This window comes from Aulonocara sp. 'chitande type north' Nkhata Bay, linkage group LG13, assembly GCF_057382095.1.
Source record: "Aulonocara sp. 'chitande type north' Nkhata Bay isolate Kocher_YH1m ecotype deep benthic linkage group LG13, A_spYH_male_GT1.1, whole genome shotgun sequence".
Taxonomy (NCBI): Eukaryota; Metazoa; Chordata; class Actinopteri; order Cichliformes; family Cichlidae; genus Aulonocara; species Aulonocara sp. 'chitande type north' Nkhata Bay.
The window spans coordinates 22,078,133-22,101,949 of NC_141356.1; the positions used below are offsets into that span (position 1 = coordinate 22,078,133).

At 41.2% G+C, this 23,817-nt stretch overlaps 1 protein-coding gene across 22 annotated transcripts in view; it reads right to left on the bottom strand.

Moving 5' to 3' along the window:
- Window positions 1-225: 225 nt before the first annotated feature.
- LOC147316047 (ankyrin-3-like) overlaps window positions 226-23,817 on the bottom strand; it is a 118,012-nt gene continuing 94,420 nt past the window's right edge. For 12 of the 22 annotated variants that reach the window (XM_086259189.1, XM_086259198.1, XM_086259195.1 and 9 more), the window contains 12 exons: window positions 22,376-22,457; window positions 15,307-21,105; window positions 12,964-13,038; window positions 12,466-12,597; window positions 11,916-12,059; window positions 6,285-7,719; window positions 6,016-6,178; window positions 5,635-5,712; window positions 5,203-5,286; window positions 4,976-5,089; window positions 3,962-4,053; window positions 226-2,315 (listed from right to left, as the gene is read on the bottom strand). In XM_086259189.1, coding sequence (XP_086115315.1) covers window positions 3,982-4,053; window positions 4,976-5,089; window positions 5,203-5,286; window positions 5,635-5,712; window positions 6,016-6,178; window positions 6,285-7,719; window positions 11,916-12,059; window positions 12,466-12,597; window positions 12,964-13,038; window positions 15,307-21,105; window positions 22,376-22,457 — 8,178 coding nt within the window. In that variant the 3' untranslated portion in view covers window positions 226-2,315; window positions 3,962-3,981. Of the gene's footprint in view, window positions 2,316-3,961; window positions 4,054-4,975; window positions 5,090-5,202; window positions 5,287-5,634; window positions 5,713-6,015; window positions 6,179-6,284; window positions 7,720-7,926; window positions 11,040-11,904; window positions 12,060-12,465; window positions 12,598-12,963; window positions 13,039-13,851; window positions 21,106-22,375; window positions 22,458-23,817 lie in introns of those variants that run through there. The other 10 variants (XM_086259184.1, XM_086259181.1, XM_086259183.1 and 7 more) reach the window with 7 other exon arrangements.

Here is a 23,817-nt window from a genome sequence, read left to right on the forward strand (position 1 = left end):
ATGAGAGATGGTGCTATGAAATGTCTACGGTATAGTTTACATTTTTTCCATCAGCTGGAAGTGTTGCTGCCTGGCGCTCAAGGACACTTAGGTGAGGAGAAACACATAATTTTGGCAGTAACTCCCACGACATCACTACTGATCACTGCCATTGTGCAACTTACATAATAATAATAATTAAAGAAAAAACATTCAAGGACACAAAGATAAGAAGAGAAACAACTGTACTGCAAAATCACTGCATTTTATTGTATTTTTTTTTTTGGAGTTTTTAGGTTGATTTTTTTTAAAGACGTTTGAAACATTTGTGATGGCATCATTGCTGTTATAGCCTCTAAAAGACCTTGAATAACCAAAGTGCTAGAATAGTTATATTTCAATGGCTTCACTCTGTTAGTAAGAATTGTACATCAAAAAATCTGCTCAGGTGAAAACACATATCAAAGAAAATTAACAAAATTGATACTTCAACCATATCAAAGTATCCTCTACCCCCTGATTGACATAGTAGTACAAGGGGATGTGGTACAGCACCCTATCTGACTTCCTTTAATACTCCCACCCAAAAAAACTGAAAAAAAAAAGTTACATAGTTTTCATGTCCACAGCATAGACATCAGCATACTGAGCCATCGCAGCAGTAGAACACCACACTTTAACTACATGGGCATCTAATGAAAACTGATACATAAATTCCTAATGTCATGTAAAGTGTGTAAAATAAAACTTTGTCAGTGAGCTAGTGAAAACAATTCTATTCGACACTGCATATACAGACTCTCAAGCCTAAAGAGATCACACAGTTTCAGAGTTAAAACACAATTTATTTAATGCTTAAATAACTGGTTCTGACCATCCAGTGTTTTGTCATACAATATGCTATTTGGAGCTACAATCAAACAATGTCTTTATGTGTCCTTAATGTGAGTAGGTTTTAAATTAAGGAAATACTTCACCAAAGAATCCAAAGTGAAATGCCCCAGTTTTCCTTTAATACCACAGCAGCCATTAGAAAACCAAACTGAAACACTGCTAAATGTTTACAAACAGTCTTACAGTGTACAGAGACTCCTAAACCTTATAGCCAATATGCACAATACAAGTATAATTTTACAGCGAGCCAGCCTACTAGCATTTACATTCTGATTACTTCGTTCCTGTAACAGAAGCTGCCCTCCAGTTTTACACAGACAGACAAGACATCACATCCTCAAGAAGCTAGAGATTTTTTTTCATCCTCACCCCAACATGATAAAAGCTTTAATGGTATCCTTTTTCAATTTGAAATATAAAATCGGTGACAAACGTCAGGGCTATATGTGTATAGTGATAAAGGGATTCATTTGAATACAGTGTTTTGCAAACCTGTAAAAATTGTAATTAAAATAATGTGAACAGCATGCATGAAAATATGAGTACTCTGAAAGGCTCCTTTTTTTTTTGCAGGATTAGATCCATTCCCACTTTGGGAATTACAGAAATTAGATTTTTTTCTGGAAATTTCTTCTGTTAAAATCAAACCAGCTTTTTCATGTACAAACATTATACCTGTTCTAGTAATTAATTATACAAGAACCCGTGAAGTTACACTCAAATCTTTAAAAGTGAAATCGTTTCAGTAAATTTTGAAAGCACTTGAAAAGGTCACTCTCCTCAGTGCGTTCGCAACCAGCAACTTGTCCATTCGATTTAAAAGAATTATACACATTAGAATTTTATATACAGGAAAAAAAAGCTTTTGTGTTAGTTGTGTTTAAGTTTTAAAAAGGAAGGAAAAAAACCTCCAAACAATTTACATCCTGACAACAATGGGTTCAAGAAAAAACTATAAGGCGAGTGTTGAAGTTGGATTAGAAGTGTCCATTCGATTTTTCTTGTGTGTGTTATTGTGTCTACCTCATTCTTTTCACCCACCATGTGCATTGAGCTCTTGTGCCATCTTTGGTCACAGTTGCACCTGTGTGGTTGTCAGTAATGGAGTCTCTGTCGTTTTTCGCAACAAACGACGCTCCTCCAAAAAGCTCTCACAACACCAGTGGACCGATGGCACGTATTGTTTCACACAAAACAGGAAGCAGGATCATTGTCCACTGGTCCACCACAGTCAGAAAGTGAGAACTTCTTGGTCCTTTAATTGACAGGGAGTGAGTTTTTCATGCTCATGCGCAAGTCAGAAGGGTTGACTCCTTTCATGTGAAAGCCATTTATTTAGAGCAGATGGTGGCACACTGGACCTTGCTTTAAGTCCTCGAACCTGAAGTCTTAGCCCTCTGAACACTTGTTCCCAGGAAACGTTGAACTTGGTTCCTCTGTATCTGGAAGACAAAACAGTACGTTGCATATTGCAGCACATTTACTGTCACCCTCTTGAAGCTCATACAATACATTACAACTGACAGTGCATTGCCTAATATTGAGTATTAAACTGAATTCAAAGGGTGTAACGTGTACAATGTTTTTCTTAAGTGTTTCATTCCTTTGTATGACAAAATGACAACACATTAACAAGACCTGATGGTACGTGGGTTGTTATGGTGACCTCTGTTACCATAGAAACTCTTTGGCAGACTTCATGGCAGTGCCATCCCATTTCTGCGCAGATGGAATGATTCACCGCAAACATACGGGTGAGCAGCAGTAGGGATTAACAGTCTGGCCAGTGGGATAACAAACTCTTTTTGGATGGGACAAAGCTGTTGTGAGTTGGGGATTTAGTGGACAAAGAAAAGGCGTGGAGGGTTTTAGCGGGGCAATATAATGCTGAGGTGTGTAGTGACCCTCAACCCTGTTCCCTTTGTAAATGTTTTCTATTCATTCACACTGAGGGAACGCAGAGGACAGAAAATCTGCCAGGGGATAACCAAGCTCATGCCAGTTTCTTCTTTGCTTTGAGTTTGAACTATCTGACTAAATTGATGATTTCATTTACTTTAATACTGTGGATACAGGCATCTCATGTGCAGCACTGTGCAAACGTTTGAGCAGCTTCAGAGGTTCCCAAATGTGATGCTGTAGAGTATGTAAAGTATAGTATTTATTGAGAGTATGTAAAAAAAAATTGCTAGTTTTCTTCAGGATCATTCTCCTTTTGCATGATTTGAGCCAAGCTTTTGACTCTAGGGTATACAGAGACTCTGGTATACAGAGTTCATGGTCAACCCAATGACAGTAAGGTGCCCAGGTCCTGTGCCTGCAAAACAAATCCAAATCACCTCCCTTCCGCTTTGACAGCTGGTACTGTTAGTACTGATGTGCTGCTTTTGATTTTTGCCAAATATGGGTCTGTGCAATACAACCAAACATCTCCACTTTGGTCTTGACTGTCCAAAGGACATTGCACATTAAGTCTTTCTGGTTTCTTCAGATGCAACAACCTAAACTGTGGTGTCTTGTTCTGTTTAGACAAGACAGGCTTTCTCTTAACGGCACATCCAACTTACTTATGATCAGTTGATCAACTGCATTTGATTAGCAGCAACTGGCTGCTATTTACCTTCTTCCTTCTTTCAAAAGCAGTACAGGTGTACTTTGTTTTTCACAGGACTGTATCTCTCGACAAGACATCTTTATAGTTAACTATTAAAAAAGAAACAAACAAAATCTGCTATTTACTAGCTTAATAGTAAAACGTGGTTACACTGAACACGACTGATTACTTTGTACTACATTTATTAATAAATAAAAGGTATACCGGTAGGTTAATTGAGAGGTAGGTTACTTTTGGTGCCTAAAATGATAGTTTGCTCTGTTCAAAGTTTAAAATCTGTAAAGCCTAGAAATAAAAACACAGAATACACTAATACAAAAGTGAAGGCATTAGGTGGTACTAGGTGCTATTCAATGCACCTGACTTCAGTTAGTGGGAAGTCAGTGAACAACAACGGATATGTACAACATGTACAGTAGTTAAAGCCTGGGGACTATGATGACTGTGTTAAGGTGAGAAAGTAAACTACTGTACCTGGAAGAGAGTAACCATCCCTATGAGTGGTGCTTTTTATCCCCTGATCTTCTATCATCTTTCCGCCTGCTATTCCTTGACCCCTCTCCCTGCTGGAAAACACACATAGAAGTATACATAAGACATGGTATTCTTATCTTCTGATAGAAAAAGACACAAAAAAAAACCTCACTGCAACCAAAAACACACCTGAAACATCAAAATAAGAGAAAGAAGAAGCAAAACTCAAATGTTAGTAATAGCATCATCACAAGAGTTATAATTAGGACTTAAACCACACACCAAGTAGACACCTGGAAAAAGAATAATTATGCCATTATGGACAGAGCTGGAAACAAAAGGAGCTGATTGAGTTTCCTTAGCACTCATTAGTCATACTCTTGACTAATTGGCTAAATGCTTTAAAAGACCATTATAAAAGACCATTAGCACCACACAGTCAGGAGAACTGCAGTCAGCATCTTCTTTGTTATGCAAACAAAACAGACACCACACACTGTTAAAACACAACATGCAAGGTTGCAGTTCATATGATATTTGTATATATTTGCCCACTATGGAGATAATAGTCATCTCAAACCAGTTAATCCAGTGTTAACAGGAATTAACTTCACTGAATTCACTGGAGTAAAAGATGATTAAATCTAATTGACTCCCTCCCTCTTTGACTTAAAGCTGCACCTTTTACCACGTGTTACTTTCTTAATCTCAATTTTGCTCTTAACACTTCACTTAAATAATCTTTAAGGTTCAGAAGAGCCTTTAATTTTTAAAGTGAGACTCAGAATTGTGGCCCGTGACTGCAAATTTCTTATTTAGATGAGTTATAATGTTATTTTCTTTTGTTTCAGACCCACTGTGATTCACTGTCAAATGCAGCTTTAAGCCTAAAAATAGTTTTTGCTGTTAACCTCCCACCCAAGTAGTTCTTAGACTGATGTCTTGTGACAGGAGAATAACAGCATATCAAAGGAAACCCATCTAGATGGTAGATTAATTGGATCTTCATGCGACCTCTGATGCATCTTCTTGCAGAATGGGACTGTGGTGAAGGTCTTTGTGCCACCTGTCACCTCCTTGGTTTTCTGGTGTGGGAGTAGACACCCGGCGAATAACCTTCCTTATGACCTGCTCAAGGCAGAAGAAAAGATCTGATGGTGCCTGATTGTATAAAAACACCATCCCTATGATGGGTATTATTTCAGAGCTGGATAGGAAATGGGAATTAAAGTATACATTACTTTTCTACTGATGAGGTTACCATCTTGGTCCATATAGTGTTCCTCTGTCATGGTCTCACCTGGGATATTCTTTGCTTCTTCTCCCTGTAGGTATTTGTGGTTAGCACGTGAATAAAAGCTTGCCAACTTCCTGAGCACTTCACACACGATTAAAAATAATCCATCACCATCACCACACTGAAACAAAACACCAGTGAGAATAATAACCCTGACAGAAAGAGGATGGATTAGTTTTCATTTATGAACTGTGACAGGGTCAGTAGAGCTTGTAAACAAACATATGCACAGTCATATCTAGACACACACATACACACAAATAGAATAAACCACCATTATACCAAGCAAGACTATTACGTATCACAGCAGACTGACCAGTCTAAACCAAACCAAACCACGACCCAGCTCAGCACCTGCTTCAGGCTTTCAGTGTACCTTTAAAATTAGACGGCGTCTGAAGATTCTGGTGGTTACTGTCTGTTCTTCCTCTGAACCGGAATCTACACTAACTCGCTGTGGAGGGAGGTTTTATACAAACGTTACACAACAGAGGGAGTCAAGTGGAAAAAAGAAGCACATGTGTAGGACAGTTACAGGTTGAAACATTTTTGTTGTTGTCCTTTATGCACCTCAACTCCATAGTTGGCTGAATCAGGAAAGACAACTTTAGAATAATAGAGAAGTTTAGTTTTCTTTAGCGTAAGATGTGCTATGTATTTCTCCTGTAGAATTAGAAGGCAGTATAGGACTTTAGTACAGAAAATAAACAAAGATTTCATCCCTCATTGTTACAGGTACAACAGTCTTTAGTATTACCTGGACTTTTTTCTCTGACATTAGTGTTCCCTCCTCTTTTCTGCCATTTGATGATTCAGATGAGCCGTCCTGAGGTGAGTGCTTTGAGTTGTCGCCGTTCTGTCGGGACCTCCCTGATTCTCCTCTAGATGAGGAGGTGATGGAGTCACTAGAGTTCTCTTGGCTGTTGGAAAAACAAACAAAACAACACACCAAATAAGTGGTCTGAGAGATTGTTATTTTGTGATTCTATTTGAGCATTGTACTTAAAAAAAAAAAAAAGATTTTACCTTTCTCGTCTGTCGAGCAAGTCTGAGCTGACACTGCGTCCTGGCGTTGGTGGTTCCACATTGACACTGGATGAATCGCTGTGCCAACCTGAAAGTGAACAAAGGTCTTGTTCTGCATGTTCAACGTGATCACAAAGCTCCTGAATCCTGGACTTGGTCATCTCTTCGTTCTCCTCCTTTTCCTCTGAGCCACCTTTGTTCTTCACCTCCTCCAACAAAGACCCTAATGCTTCTTCTTTGATCTCTTTATCCTCCTCCTCCTCCTCCTCATCTTCTTCATTGGGCTGAAGTTCCTCAAGTGCCTCATCCCAGGCCTGAGGGGAGAGGCGGACTACAGTCTGGTCCTCGACGTCCTGTTGTGATGTACTGCAAATATCCTTTTCACTGCCACACAACGTCGAATCCTTAAACTGCATATCTTCATGTGTATCATCTATTCTATCACCCTTACAGAAAACTTTCTCAGCGTCTCCATCAACTTTTCTGCTATCTGCTTCAAATGTGGCACAAGCTTTTTCCATTTCATGCTCATTTCCTGGCAGGTCATACTGCTCGTTTAACAGCTGTACATCTCTCACCACTTCCATAACATAGGCTGTCCCCTCATTCCCGTCATGAATATTATCCTGCTGGTTACTCACTAAATCTTCCTCTTCCTCTTCAAACCCCTCTTTCTGTTCCACCAAATTTTCCTCTGTTAGTTTAGACCTATCTTTTGTTATCATCTCACATTTTCTTTCCACATTTTCAATTAAGTCTCGCTCTACCCACTTTTCCACTAATGCACTTCCCTCTTCCAACTCTGCTGCAGCCACTTCAACAACCTTCCCTAATTCTTCTGTCACTTCCTTTTCACCTCTTTTCAAACAAACATCCTGTTTTACCCCATTAAAGGGATCCAGCTGCACTCTTCCATCTCCAATTTGTGCTCTCTCTGGTGATGAAGGGGTTATCGATGAAATTGATGATAATGAAGGGGAAGATGTGGTGTATGCCATATCAACATCTAATTCACACATCGTGGGAAAGGACCGTGACCTGGGCCTGTGGATCGGCTCCATTTCTTGAAAAGATCGGTCCTCCTCCTCGCTCAATAGCAGCTGATCATTCAGGGCAATGTGGGGCTTTCTTGGCTTATAGGGAATAGGATCAGGAAGTTCAAATACTGGGACAGATAGGGTGAGCTCACAGGGTCTAGGGGGGCTCCTAGGGGGGCTTTCTGGCTCTCTGTTACTGGGCTCTAACTCTGGACTCCAAGGCAAGGGCTGAGGCTGGGTGTCAGCAAGCAAAGGTGTGTCTGGTTCTGGGTAATGGTGCTGTTGTTGGTGGTGTGCAAGGGAAGGATTGGGAGTGACGGGGAGGTCAGACTCCAGGAAGTAGGGATCAGAGTGCAGTGTGGCGGGGGACTGCAGCTCCACTAGAATGCTCTGATAATCTGTAGGTGACAGGATGAAAAATGTACAGACATACACACACCAAAGCATAACACAAACAATTTAACACCCGAAAACACACCATAACACCACATGACATGGACAATAGCACAGAGAATGAAATGTAAAGCATGTATCCAGACAACCGTTACCTAGGATAAGGATACATTTAACCCTTTAAAGCCTGAAGCATGAACTAATTGCCAGAATTTTTTTTTAATGGAGCATTTATTGAACCTTCTAACAATTTAAAAATTGTCAGAAGGTTTGTGTTTTTTTATTTTCATGACTATTTAAATTATAGATTCTCACTGAAGGCATCAACACTATGAATGAACACACATGGACTTATGCAGTAAACAAAAAAAGTGTGAAATAACTCAAAACATGTTTTATATTTTAGATTCTTCAAAATAGCCACCCTTTGCACAGATTACTGCTTTGCACGCTCTTGGGATTCTCTCGATGAGCTTCATGAGGTAGTCACCTGAAATGGTTTTCAAACAGTCTTGAAGGAGTTCCCAGAGATCATCAGTCCATTTCATCCCAAACCATCTCGACTGAGTTTAGGTCAAGTGACTGTAGAGGCCAGGCCATCTGTTGCAGTGCTCCATCACTCTCCTTCTTGGTCAAATACCTTTAAACAGCCTGAAGGTGTGTTTGGGATCATTGTCCTGTTGAAAAATAAATGATGGTCCAACTAAACGCAAACCGGATGGGATGGCATCTCGCTGAAGGATGCTGTGGTAGCCATGCTGGTTCAGTGTGCCTTCAATTTTGAATAGGTCTCCAACAATGCCACCAGCAAAGCACCCCCACACCATTACACCTCCTTGTCCATGCTTCACAGTTGGAACCATGCATGCAGAGACCATCCGTTCACCTTTTCTGTGCCGCACCAAGACACGGCACATAGAACCAAAGATTTCAAATCTGGACTCATCAGACCAAAGCACAGATTTCCACTGGTCTAATGTCCATTCCTTGTGTTTCTTGGCCCAAACAAATCTCTTCTGATTGTTGCTTTTCCTTAGTAGTGGTTTCTTAGCAGCTATTTGACCATAAAGGCCTGATTCACGAAGTCTCCTCTGAACAGCTGATGTATGGTACAGATGTGTCTGCTACTGGAACTCTGTGTGCTATATATCTGAGCTCCAATCTCAGGTGCTGTTAACTTCCAATTTCTGAGGTTGGTGACATGGATGAATTTATCCTCAGCAGCAGAGGTGACTCTTGGTCTTCCTTACCTGGGGCAGTCCTCATGTGAGCCACTTTTGTCGTAGCACTTGATGGTTTTTGCAACTGGACTTGGGGACAGATACATTTTAGCAATTTTTCAGACTGCCTGACCTTTAGTTCTTAAAGTAATGATGAACTGTTGTTTCTCTTTACTTAGCTAATTGGGTCTTTCCATAATATGAATTCTAACAGGTGTCAAATAGGGCTGTCAGGTGTACCAACCTGACTTCTGCATAACAAAACTGATGTTCCCAAACCCATTAAGAAGATAAGAAATCCCACAAATGAAACCTAACAAGGCAGACCTGTGAAGTGAAAACCATTTCAGGTGACTACATCATGAAGCTCACTGAGAGAAGGCCAAGGGTTTGCAGCGCTGTCAACAAAGCAAAGGGGGGCTACTTTGAGGAATCTAAAATATAAGACATATTTAGGCTTAATTATCAATTTCTTCTTTGCTACATAATTTCATATATATTGCTTCATATATTTGTCTTCAGTATGTATCTACAATGTAGGAACTAGCAAAAATAATGAGAAACCATTAAATGAGAGATGTCATATTTGTAATATCCAGTGTGCGTGTTTGTATAAGATGGAAGATGGTAGGATGGCTGGATACTAGATAAATAAAATAAAATGAATGCATACATTTAACTGTACCAGATCAGCCACAACATTAAAAGTATTGTGAGAGGTGAAGTCAATATTCTACTGGAAAATATTAATCTAAAGGTTGATATGAACTTCAAAATTAACAAAACTACATCAGTGAGATGCCCTGGAAAAAGTCCAATCTGGACAGAACAAGACACTAATACAGGCTTCATGTTGATCTCCTGATGGTTTAGAGCTGTCTGATTGTAATACTGGGACCTCCACAATATTAGTCAGGTGGTTTTGATGTTATGGCTGATTAGGTTAATATTAAACCTACTATATATAAAGAAGTATTTTATAAGTAGTAATCACAAATGCTGGTCGAAGTTGCTCTTATTTGAAAGATTTTGTCAGTGAGGTAAGATATTAAAAGTGGGAACTATTACTGACACGAGGCCTTATAGTGTGTGATGTGGCTAATATTTACCAAGGTGGTCTGTTACATGCTCACATGGGATAGACGACAGATCAGAGTTTTTAGTAGGAAGAAGCATGGAGTGGAAGGAGAACAAGATAAAGGATAGCAAATGCTAAAGGTATATTTCCATATTAGAAGGATCGATGCGGGTTTGAGTGGGAGGTGGATTGACTGAGGGTGCACAAGTACACTGACAAACAGGACAGGGAGACAATGAGCGGAGAGGTGGGGAAGAAGGACTTGGGCTAGGACAACGTGATCCTGAAGGAGAGATGGGAGGGAGGGTAGACATGGAAAGTGGGGACACTGGGCGGAAAGAGGAGGCCAGCTGGGTCACTAGGGACTCTTTGCTTGAGGAGGCAGTGACAGAAGGAGGGACTGTGCCTGGGGCTGTAGAGTGGATGGCTGACACAGGTATGGTGATAGGCTGAGAATGGCTAGGAGACATAGCGCAGGGTGCAAGGGTGAGGTTGGGCGGAGTTGTTGTAGGTTTGAAGGTATCACCAGTTTGACAAGTGACTGATAGTGCTTGCAAAAGGTCCAGAGTAGGTATGCTGAGTCTGGGGGAAGCTGGAGCAGATGTGGGAGATGTTGGGACAGATATAGCAGAAGAAAGAAAGGGTGATGGTGAATGAGGAGCAGGTGAAGAAGGTAAAGGTGAGGTAATAAGAGGGATTGGGGAAGAAGTAAGGGGAGAGAAAGGAAAGGCCGGGAATTGACGAGGGTCAGTATTGGGACACTGAGGGATGGGACATGCATGGGGAGAGGTGAAAACGTCGAACTCTGCCGGCTGAAATGGAGCTGAAGGTGCCAAGTCTTTGAGCAAAATGGACGACTCATAACTTGGCGAGCGGCGTGGAGGGAAGGGGTGACAGTAAAGCGCTGCTGAAGGTGTAAGGGGAGTGGGTGGAGGTGTTGGGGTTGGTGTTGGAAAGAAAGGACTGGGTGTTTGCAGGATGAAAGCTGCTTCAGGGCCTCCGGAAGTTAAGGGGATAATTATGCAAACTATGGGAAAGGAATAAGGTAAGATACAAAATAAGAGAGATAAAAAGAAACAAAAACTACATTAAACCCAGTGAAACATGCTTGCACAACAGGACAACGAGTGAATAATATGGGTGGATAAGGAGCAGGCATATGAGGATTTTGCCAACACATGACTTTACATTTGTTAAGAGCAGTTATCAGCTACAGTTATAACAGTATCCACTGTTATCAGCAGTGGATACTGCTGGTGGGAGTTGATGGGAGGCAGGAGGAACAGAAGGAGGAGGAAGAGGCAGTCTGGTTTCACAGAGGAAGACATTCTCTCATCTATCCAAGGAAGGCTCTGAGGAACTGGAGGAGAACTAGGAGAGCTAAACTAAGTCAGCAGAGAAAAGCAAACTATAGGGTTATATTATTTCTGTATAAGTCACACACTGAAAAACATTCAAAGCAATAGTTAACATGCAGCATGCACTTGAAGTGGAAATTAACAATGTATATTAATCTTCTGTGACAACTGGATACAGCAGTGATTTGCAGAGTATTTACCCTGAGCGTAATCTAATTTTAATGAGAGTTAATTTAACAGAAGCCAATTAAAATCAGTGCAAGTAATAAAGTGCTATATAAAAAAGTTTTCATTTAAACTAAATATTAAAATGAAATTGAAATGTAAAGCAGAAATTTCAGTGTCAAATATATTGTAGAATCAAAAGGAACGTCTTTGAGGAATGGTAAGACCCAGCTGTTCACACAAATTCTAAATCCGAGTGTAAATCACCACTTGTGGTTTTGGTTTCACTAGTATGATACATATGTGATCCATGCATTGCCACAAGAAAAAGAAGGTAGCAGGGAGAGGTAAGAGGTCAGCTAGACAAAGCTAAACTTTACCATCAGCCTGATCCCGGAAAACAGCGTTATCATCGGCAAAACATCTTGTGCCTGAAATGTTACCATAGTCAAATATTGGCCCCTCCAGCAAAGTCACAATATCCATCCGATTGACTTTGGTCAGCACTGCAGTTAAGGCATCCGCTGAGGAAGAAGAGACATTAAAACAGTAAAACAGGAATTTGAGCAAATGTAATTATGCAGACGTTTGGATTAGTCATAGCGAAACCAATTTTTAAGCAAATATATTTTAGAGCATCTGGATGATTTTTCAAAAGAAAAGAATAACAAAAAAGAAAGCAGAAAACCTCAGTGAGGGGCGATAATAAGGAATGACAATATATGACTTTACCAGACAATATAAAGTACCCTGAGGCAACTATTGTTGTGATTTGGTGCTATATAAAAAAAACTGAATTGAAGTGAATTGAATTGAAAAATTGAAAAGAACTTTCAGGAGTAAATCAACAGCAGAATGACTGAAAAAGAATGGAAACAAAAACAAGAGTAAGTAAAAAGAAAGATGTATAGACATAAAAAATAATCTTACTTGTGGCGTTTTTCCCTTCCCGACTGACCCATTTCTTAAGAAGCATGAAGCTCTGTGCTGTCAGAGAGTTCGGGTTCTCTAGTCTAATGTGATTGATCTCATCCACTGTGAAGTTCATCTCCCGAGCCAGCTCTGTTCAGACACAAAAACCAAGTCTAACATGAATACTCAAACTTCAGTGTTTTTCTTTTGCACTATCCATAAACAAATTGTCCATCATTTTATGTACAGTGGAAACATAAATACAAATACACAATAAAAATGATTTAAAAAATCCTGTTGTTTAAAAAAAAAAAAAGTTTTTAGCATTAACTGATCCATCACTTTATTTAAAATTATTTAAAATTCCTCTCCTTTTTAAGGCTTTTAAACCTGGTATCTTAACGCTACATTATAACAGCGTATAGTATCAGAGGCTCTGGGTGACAGTCAGCCTGAAGGTGGCAGTAAATAACAAGGCTCGGGGGCTTGAGAAATAAATAAAGCAGTGGTTATAACCTGTCCAACTGAGTCCCAAGTGATCTGCAACTATAGCCATGCGCAAGTCCGTTCGCTCACAAGGACTTTGGGGACCTGGCAAGATAGAAGACATTGATTCATTAATACCAATAACATTTTTCTACACTTACACGCTAATGTAAAAGAAAAATACATGTGTATAATTTTCCTTTCCTGGCCACTTATTAGTCATGATTATCAGCAGTAGTTACAGCTGTGATACAAATATTTTGATTACTATGGCTACCATATTACTGGAATCATTTCCACAAGATGGCAAGGAAAGGATATTTCATACTAGAGACGCTATGGGGAACATAAATGTGTCTACATAGTAAGTGGTTCTCTGTGACAAAACAAAGCATAACATGACTCTCAACAACAGACTTCTAAAAATCTACAGTGGAAAGGTCTATGTTAGAATCTAAAATGTTAACATGCGAAGACGCTTTTGTGTGTTCTTTGCCAACACTAGTTAGTTTAAATGACAGCTGCATGAAATAGTCTGTAAAAACAAACTACCACAATAACTCAGTAACAACCCTGCACAGACAGACAGACAGAGACAGACCAGGATTTGTAAAACAAGTGACTGGTTGTGCCAGTGACCAGTCACTACTACTGGCATGCTGACTCTAACTATGGAAGGTAAACGGGATCAAAAGAGGAGAACAGAAGAAAGAGAATATTGCGACACGGACAATACAGTACACAGTACATCAATGAAAAAGAAATTTAAATGACAGCTACTATTCTGAAGGGAATATGTAAACACGCCACAGGCATTCCAGTCAATCCATTAAACAATCACAACGATGTCATGCAACTACAAGTGAAATATAGAAATATATAGATGTATTTTAAACATAGTGTGAAAATTTTACAAACTAGGCTTGATCTCCGCGATGGGAGGCGTTCGAGACCCTGTGAGTCCCTGACTGCCCTCCTTCCTCCCACCAGTCCGCCTACTCCTCCTGCTCCTCTCACTGCCGGAGGCCCTGTCCGTCGTCGCCACCTTTGCCCTTACGGACGCGGCCCCGGCCTCAGCCCTCGAACCTCTACCAGACCTGGATGAGCGGGAGGGCTGGGAGGGCTGGGAAGGCTGGGAGGCGTCCGACAGAGAGGTGCTCCGGGAGGTGCTGTCTTCCTCCGACTGCTCTGTCTGCGTCTTTTTCTCCTCGTCTGACAGGCGGTCCACCAACTTTAGCGTCTCCCCGCTAATGTCTTTAAAGTATTCGATGGTGCGCTTACAAAGCTCACTAGGGTTTTCCTGTCTGTCTGGTCTACATACTCCCTCAATTGCGACACTGCTGATCTGATGCCTGTCCTTCAGTGGAAGCCTTGAGGGCAACTGTATGGCTGCTCTCTCTGTGGCCAGTGCCCTCGTTGGCTGTGAGGTAACCCGAACTGAAACAACTGAGCTAGCTGTAGTAGCAGGGCTGCTCTTTTTAACATCCTTTATTGGTATCCTAGACCTGGGCTCTACTTTGGCTATGGCTGGCTCGCCTCTTTTTTTAACCTCAACTTTCACTGCTTGTTTCGGCTTCTGTTTACCTATGGCTGTTCCCTGCGTGTGAAATGACCACCCTGATGCTTTAACTGGAAGTCTTGACTTGGGCTGCTTTACTTCATTTTCTTTAACTGTTTCATTTTTCTCCTCCTGCACCTGACTACTGCTGTGTACTTCCACTCTTTCTTCTAATTCCCTACAGCAAAGCGTTTCTATCCGACTAGCTTTTTGGAGGGTGGGTTCAGAAGAGGACTGCAAATTAAACACCACACTGCCACACTGTATGTAGTTGGCCTGTACATTGGAGGACTCAAGGTTATTATTGTTGTTGCAGTTTTCAGAGGGGTAATCTCTTCTTTCTAATCTGGGCGAAGTGCGGCTGCTAGACTTGCTGTCTGTAGACTGCCCCTCTATACTAATGTATTCTGGCACCAGCTGGCCCTCAGATATCTCAGCTTTACAATCAGTGAGATCCCCTGAGTCTTTTTTCACAGTTATAGAGGCAGCTATGCCCATCTTAATAGGAGTACGTAATTTCGAATCAACCTTAGAGGCTGTGATTGTGCAAGACGAGGCAGTTTCAGCTATGGCTTCACAGATGGGGGCATCAGTACCAGCATAGCCAGTGTCACTGCGAGGCTGTGCAGGACTGCATTTTGCTGTAGTTGCTGCTGGTGTTGTTGGTGTAGTGCTGCTGTCTGTGGTAGTATCTATAACCTTCACCTTTCCATCTACAGTGGCCCTCTCCCCTGTTTTTGATTGAGAGGAAAGTACCCCCAGGATCTTGCCCCCTCGCCCCTTTTCCCCTGTTTTAGGGTCAGAGGAATGCTCACCAATCTGGAAAAACTGAAGCCTCTCTTCAACAAAGTCCCGCTTGCTCATGTCAATAGCACCACTGCGGGTCATCTCAAACATCTTCCCTTCGTGGAAAGGGAAAGGGTTAGGCTCACTAGTCGGTGTGCTCTCATCAGTTGGTGTTCGAGCAGGGGTTGTGTCAGGAGTTGTAGCCTGTGAGTCCTCCACTGATAAGCCGTAGGGTTTTGGGTCATCATCTTTTGATTTGGACTCAAAAACCCCTTCATTATCAACCCCTTTTGTGGACCAGGGGTCAAAGTCCAGACCTTTGGTGGCCACTGTTTTAAAGGGTGAATTCAGCTCCTCTTCAAGTTGATAGCCAAAGTAGTTTTCTCCAAAGCCCTGTCTATCTGGATGTCTTCCTTCAAGGGTGTAATCTTTTTCATCCCCACTACTTTGCAGAGAAGATGCACTGATTTTAGTCTTTCCATCTCCCCCTTCCTCACATTTCTCTTCCTCTATCACTTCAAGCTTGGACTGGCTAAATGCACCCGCTGTTTTTCCATCATTAGACAGACTAGATGTTTTTGGATCTTCACTCAGTCCATCATCCTCATCCTGAAGGTCATACCCATCTAAAGAGTCAATTTCAGTTGCATCTGTGTCATGAGAGAACTCAGCAGTGGTCGCTATTGAGCAGTCAGTGATTGACTGATCATTGCCATTTTGCTCAAAATCAGCCTCCTCTCCCTTTACTACACCATTAATCCCAGAGTCCTTATCTCCATTTTTCTCAGATTTTTTGGGTTTTGGACGTTTCTCTCCTTCTTCCTTCATTTTAAATGTATACTTTTTGAGTGGGATGGGATGAAACACGGACTCATCATCGCTAGAGTCACTGTTATCAGCTCCAGGGGGAATAGGGGATGGAGGCTGGACCCTGATGACTGGCTCAGCTAAGAGGTGTCTATCATGTTCCTCTTGCAGGTTAACCTCCATCATCTCTGTCTCTGAGGAAGAAGCACATGAACCCCTTTTCTCTGGATTGGACTGTTCTGCTTCTATAGGAGGAGGTGGTGGAAACTCTATATAAGCCACTCTTTTGTCCTTTGACCTTTGTCTCTCTCCATCCTGCTTTTTATTCTCTGGGGAAGCTGGCTTAGGTTTTTCCTTTGAGGGCTCTTTGTAGATGAAGGTCTTTCCTTCTTCCTCCTCAGACTCCTCTGGGATAGGACTTGGCATGCCAGGCATGAAGCCTATCACAGAGTCTGGCGTTCTGGAGGTCAGGCTCATTTCCTCTGAGCTGGGAGTCTCAGGGGTAACAGGACTTTTCCCAGAGCTTTCCATGAAAGTCACTTGTTCTAGAGTGTCATCTTCTGGACTTCCTTGAGGCGATGGCAACTGCTTTTGTTTGACAGAGTAAAATGCACCCCTGGTTTCATGCACTGTCCTACTCTCATGGCTTACTATCTTTTTGTATGTCCCCAGCTGACCCGAAGCTGTCTCTTTCTCATACTGCTTTCCTACTTGGATGCTGACATAAACAGGCAAGGGCTTAATATCTTTAAAACCCTCAGTTACAACTACAGGAGTTACTTGATCCAAATATTCTACTTGGTCACTATCAACACCATTACACACTACATTTGACTGGCTACCCTCTGATGAATCTGTGGATTTTCCTAATGATGATCCACGGGTAGACTTGTTGGATTCAGAGCTACTGTGTACCCGATTTCGAGCGGAACTATGAGACCCTGCCCTCTCAAATGGTTCAATAGGGGTATCAGATTTTAAAGGGGGAGATTTCTGATTTTCTGAGAAATTAGATGGCTTTCTTACAGGAATTTGTGATTCCGAGTTTTTTTTTAGACTATCGTTGCTGGTTGGACTTTCTCGGACAACAAATTCTGTGTAGATTATTTTTTTTGTTGTTTCTTGTCTTTGGGAATCACTATTATTGCTGCCTTTCATAGAATCATGGATTAATGAATTAGATAGTTTGGGAGATTGAGGTTTATAGTTTCCATACCCCTGGTTCTCCCATGTTCTGAATAACTTGCTCTCTTCTTGATTTTTTCCACTAGTCTCATGCTTGGGTGAGAACTTATTTGTTTCACTCTCTTGACAACTCCTCTGATTTCCCACACCATCTCCTGTTTTTGGGACACCTGAACCAGCAAATACCTGGTAAACAGGAAGCTTACTTTCCTGGAGCTTTCTGATAGGGGGATTTGAATTCTGGACACCCTGAGGATTCCGATCTTGCCTTTGAGCCTCTTGCTCAAACTTTAGCCTCACTGCACTGACTTTGGAGGAAGACATCTGAAAAGGTTTAGGGCTTTCACCTGTAGTTACCTGTGATTTACCATCACCTTGTCTTCTTGAGTCGGAATCACAATACTGTAACAATACTCTCCTTTCTGGACTGCTTGGTAAACTGGCACATTTCCTGTCACTGGAGGTGAACCTGCCTCGAAGCCTTTCCCTGCTCCACTCTTCCCCACTACTCCCACTCCTATAAGCTGATCTTTCTGGACTGCTGTGTGTAGAGCTGGGCCCTGACCGTGATTCTCTGAAGTCTGGTCTACGAGATTTCTTCTCTGGAGATGACAACTCATCATTGAGCTGTTCTGTTTTATCACGGAAGAACTGAGACACCTCACTTAGCTTTTCCTCTGCCTCTTTTACAGTTCTGTCCACCCTGTCCTCATATATAAGCTGTTCTCTCTCTTTATTCTGCGTGTCATCTGACACACGCATCCAAACAGACTGCTTGGGGCTACCAGGCTCAGATGAATATTGCAAAAGTGTCAGTTTGTCAAAGTTGTCATCAACATTGGCCATCCGTCCAGATTTATCAAAGACGTTTCTTGTTGACCTAAAGACATACTCTGTCCTTGGCCCAACTGATCTACCCTCACTGTGACTGCTTCTATCTGGTGAGCAGAAGCGAGACCTATCTCTCAAATATTCTTCTGTGTCAGAATGAGATTGGTCAAATTTCTCAGAGAGTAGCATTTTCTCTGCAAAATTGTAAGACTCCCCTCTAAGCTCTGATGACTCATCCTCATTGTACTCAACAGACTGTTGGCTAAGTAGCTTTAGAGTTTTGTAAGAGTCATCTGTCATGAGCTGGGCTGAATTAGGGCGACTGTCTTCTTCCTGGGACATGGGTGTGTTCACTCTTGGGGAGTCAAGGTACACTGGGAGAGACTCCTCGGTCTCTTCCTCATCTTGTCTATTCCCTGGATAGTAGTACATTTCCTTCTCTGCATGGTTTTTTGTCTCTCTGATGATGACTTCTGTTGGTTCTGTTTTATTGCCCTTTTCAATATGAACCTCAATTATTCTTTCAACTTTAGGCTTGGAGTTGAGATCCTCGAGGACTCTCTGAGATGTTTCCTCATTGTTTGACTTGTGTTCAAACAGTCCAGCCAGCTCTCTAGAAGGGTCTTTGCCTGACTGAAATGCCTTCATTATGTCATGCACAGACATCGTCTCCTCACACCTCTCAGATGCTGATTCTTTGCCAGGTGGTTTGTGGTACACCATCCTGGTGGTGGTAGTGATATGAGTTTCCTCCTTTACCCTCATCCCTTTCCCCATGGGATCTTCGTCAGGGCTGACTTTAATTGAATAGCATTTATTCTGGTCTGCAGTTGACGTAGTTTGATTTTGATGCCCTTTAGCATCTGAATCAATATATCTTACTGGGTGAGCATCCTCCATTGCAGGTTGTTTGTTGTCCTCTGGAGACTCATAACTCCTGATGACATGGACAACCTCAGTTCTAGTCTCAGTGATCACTGGTGGAACTGGGATATCCTGAAAAAGGGCTTTGGGGCCCATGCCTTCGGCACTTTGAGGGGCAGAGGGTGTTCTTTCACTTCTGGTCTCAAAGCCACTGTCTGAGAGAGGGCTTTTATCTTGTTCATGTGAGATATCATCAGGGGATTCTAGCACAGTATCTGCTCCAAAAAGCGTATCAGCTATTTTACTGATCTCCTTGTCAGAAGAAGAAGACCTCATGTTTGTTGGAGGCATTTTGAGCTTATGCTCCTGAACTGCTATGGTGGGTTTTAAAACACGTTTCTGCTTCTCTTTCCCATCTTCTTCTCTTTTGCCCTCATCTGCTTTATGCTTTGTATCATACATTTTGGAGAAAGAGCTGCTGCCCACATCAGTGGCCAGGTAGTCAACCACTTTGGACAGATTGAAATCTCGATCAGGAATTGTTTTCGATTTGGCTTGAGGGACCACTGTCTCATATCTTGGAGGATAGCTCCAGTTGCTTGGCGGTTGTTCAACTTGTACTTTCGAGAAATGTATGTCATCCAATGAATCCCTGGTCAGGGAAACCCTACCATCCTTCACACCATCTTTAGTGAGGATTTCACTGACTTTTACCAAGTCTTGCTTTACTTTCTCCACAATCCGATATGGCTCCTCATCTTCTATCTTAGCCTCTCTGGGAGAATCAGACTGAAATCCTTTATTTGCTATGGAATTTGGGTCTGTCTGCAAAATGGCTGACATTCGAATCAAGTCCTCCTTCATTTCAGCTACGTCCTTCAGAATCTCTTGACTAGATGACAGTGGTGATGTGGTATTTGACTTGAGGCCAGCAGAAAAGGGAGCTTTGATAGGGGAAAGCGTTTTGGCAAAGGAAGACTGCAACTGAGCATTTACCTCAACTGGCACAGTCTTCCTTGGGGATAGAAGAGCAGCAGCTGACTTTGACACCTCAGGTAACTTTTTAAACTGGTGTTCTGGCAGCACATTAATAACAGAGTACACTGGAACAGTCATTGTACTAGACGTTACAGCAGTGGTAACATTAGTGGGGGATCTTAGTGAGGGATACAGGGAATTAGAAGCTGATGATCTAATGGACTGATATGAGGAAGACGCAGAAGAAGACATGGACTTCAGGGTGCCATAGCCTGCAGAGCAAGAATTGAATGTTTTTTCAACTTCATCAAATGCTGCATTGACACTTGTGGTTGCAGCATTGGTGGTTGCTTGTATCCTTTCTTGCAGACTGCTGGAGAGAAGAGATGTTGGGGATGAAGAACGGTACTGTGTGGGCGAGACACTTCCATTAATCAAAGCTGCAGCACTTGGGGAGGAGTTGGATTTCAGTGGTGATGAAAGGGACGAAAACAGGTTTCTTGCAGGGCTTGTGACATCAGAGGCAAAGGAACGCACAGAAGAGAGACCAGGTACAGTTTTTATAGGTGATGAGGATGATGCAGTGCCACTAGATCCTCCCATAACAGTCTTATATGGCAGGGATGAACTGAACATACTCAGAGAAGATTTGGGAGAGCTTGGTGGGGTCATGCCCATAGATGATCTTTCAAGAAGAGTGCTCCCTCTTTCAGGGACAGTTAAAGGGGAGGTTCTAGCAGACAATGCTGCCAATCCTTTCATAGACAGAGGATCTGGGGCACTTTTGCCCGGTGAAGAAAGGGGACTGGGGCTGACCTGGACGGGGTACTGAGCTTGCTGGACTACCGTTTTTATAGGAGAGGAGATGGTTCTGTAAGATCGGATGGGAGAGGCTATGTCACTAACTGACTTTACAGAAGAGGCAGGTGATCCAGGGATGTTTGTCTTGATGGGGGAGGCAGAGTTGATGGACCAGACAGACTTTAATGGAGAGGCAGAGGGCGTGTTGGATGACGAACTGGAGAGGGAGCCAAACCCAGACTTGGCTTGGCCAGGGACGGCGACAGGAACAGGCGACCACGCCTGATAAGGTCTCGTTGAAAAGACAGGTTTGTGAGGGTAGCTAGAAGGCTGTGTTCTCGGCGAGCTTCGATCAGTTGTTTCTTCAACAGTAATTTAAACCAAAAGCAATAAGGAAGTAAAAATAAAATCCAACATAAAATAATTTGAAATAAAACATAAAAACCAGAAAGAGAAATTTGAGTCAGTCAGAAAGGGCATTACTCTCAAAGGCATAATTTTACACTTGAAATGTAAAAGGCCCATATTACAATGATGATGAGCAATGAGAATAAATACACTCAAAAGAGAATGGATCTTGGAAAAAATAAACAAAACAAACAAAAAACAAAAACAAAAATGCTTGATATGATAGATGTGACAAAAAGGTCATGATAACCAAAAATATGCAATTCCATTGACTTTTGATATGCTTAATCTATTTGCTCCTAACAACACTGCCTTTTACTGTGTATCTTTGATTAAAAGGTCTTTCTCTTTTCATTTAGTACATTTTCAATGCCAGGTGACCCCACAAGTGTATATTATTAATAAAAAAAATATCACCTTAATATTTTGGTCACAACTTAAAATAAAATATGAGGTTGCACTTTACAAAAAAATGTGACCTGCAATGAAAGATTTATTTAAATGGTCACAATTTTATCTCTAGCTAAGTATACTATTAAATAATCCTAACACTTTTCACAAAATTGTCAGAAAGACAAGTTTAGACATATTAAAATAAAGCAAAGATAGTGGATCGAGAAGAAAGAGCTCCGGCCCTAAAACATAATATCTGTGAGAAAAGGTATTCCAAGATTTAATTAAAGGAAAAAAAAATGTTTTTAAATCAAATCTTGTGCTCTAAAAGAGTCACTGTGGGGGGAAGAAAGTTCATGTAAAGTGCAACCTATTTCATGTTAATATACACAGCCGCACGCAATCATAAAGCCAATAAAAGAGTGAAATGGCTGCTGAAAGAATGAGAACAATTCAAAATAATATTTTTATTCAACATGAATTAAAACATTTCTGTTCAAATGATACACGAACAGACATTGACACCAGTGACAATAACATAGCAGTCAAAGCAGGGAGACATTTTGTCAACATGGGGTGGGTAAGCAAAGCATGACACACAGGAAACCATGCAAATGTTTGCAGAATGAAAGATGATAAAAGAGTATGTGTTGGGTGGTAGGAATAAATGCTCGATGGACATGTTTTGTCAGGGTTCTATATTATATGTAAATGAGAGGTAGAAATATGTAAACTATATCATGGGACCTTTCAGACACTAAAACTGATTAAAATAACATAAATATCTGAAACCAATTAAAAATTTCACGTAGGTAAAAATGGGAAACTCACTCGCTGCTGGGTCGGTCAAATAGCTGTAGCGCTTACGCAAAGCTAAGGAGGCAAAGGTATGACGTCGCTCTGGCTTTTCAGTCTGAAACAAACAAAAAAAGAACAAAAGATGCTTCAACATAAAAATGAAGTAAAATGTGCTTGAAACTAACAGAAATAAATATTTTTGTTAACTTGTTAATTTAGAAGTTATAGTGCAAGGAAATAAACCTGCTTTTTTAGTCTACCAGTGCATGCTGTTAGTACTTGCACAGGGAGGCACTACAGTTATGTGTCTTCAAAAAACTGTAAACGATATATGATTTGCATGTAATCCCTGCACTAGTAATTGGTGCAACTTACAGTTAAGTATGGTATATTGAATAAATTTCTTCTCATCTTCACATCATGGTAAATCTTAAAACGTCAATAATATTAACTGTGTCAGTGTTGGTATCAATAGGTTCTCCAAATGTTCATATTTAACAAATATGCATTTCATGATTTAAAATCTAATCTGATGCCAATTTTTAGTGTAAAAGCAATAACTAGTGTGAAATGTAGCCTTTGTAAAGAGTTGGGTAACTCACAAAAGTGAGTGCAGTGTGTTTATTCTTTGCAGACAAACAGCCTAAGTTTTTGAAACTATGACTACAGTTTTTTGCAAATCCTAATGAACTTGTTTGCCGAACCTTAACTATTCCAATATCACACTCTTGTTGAAATAAACGTTTATTGTTGGAATCCTCTTCCATAAATGTTTTGCCATGCAATGGAGAGAGTTAGTACTATTGTTACAGAAAAGCCAAGGAAAAGGACAAAAAATACGAGAAACCCCAATACAAAAAACCAACGACTAAGGCTACGTCCACACGTACCCGGGTATTTTTGAAAACTGAGATTTTTCTATGCGTTTGCACCTTTCGTCCACATGTAAACGGCGTTTTCGGTCACTGAAAACGGAGATTTTTAAAAACGCCTGCCAGGGTGGATATTTTTGAAAACTCCGTTTTTGCATTTACGTGTGGATGAGGAAAACGGAGAAAATGCAGCGTCAAAGGTGTGCGCCTTTCTTGATGTCACACTGTGCGCCACGTTAATGTTTCGGTGAAATGAATTTCTACAATGGAGGTAGACTGTTACTGTTAATTTTACTGTCTGCAGTGTTTAAATGCTTACACATACACACACAGTTATTGTCCCTCCACACATACGACTCGGTTCTGCTTCTATGCCCCAGCTTTGTTTACCATCTCCCACCGAGGCTTCTAGACTTCTGATTGGCCAACATTTCTACACAGTTAGGAATATATCGCCACCTGTTGCTTTGGCATGTTCCTAGCAGCATTTTCCATCATTTTTTCGTTTACGTGTGGACGGGATTATTTTATAAAACGAAAACGGAAAATCTCCGTTTTCAAAAATGCCCGTGTACGTGTGGACGTAGCCTAAGTGGACAAATA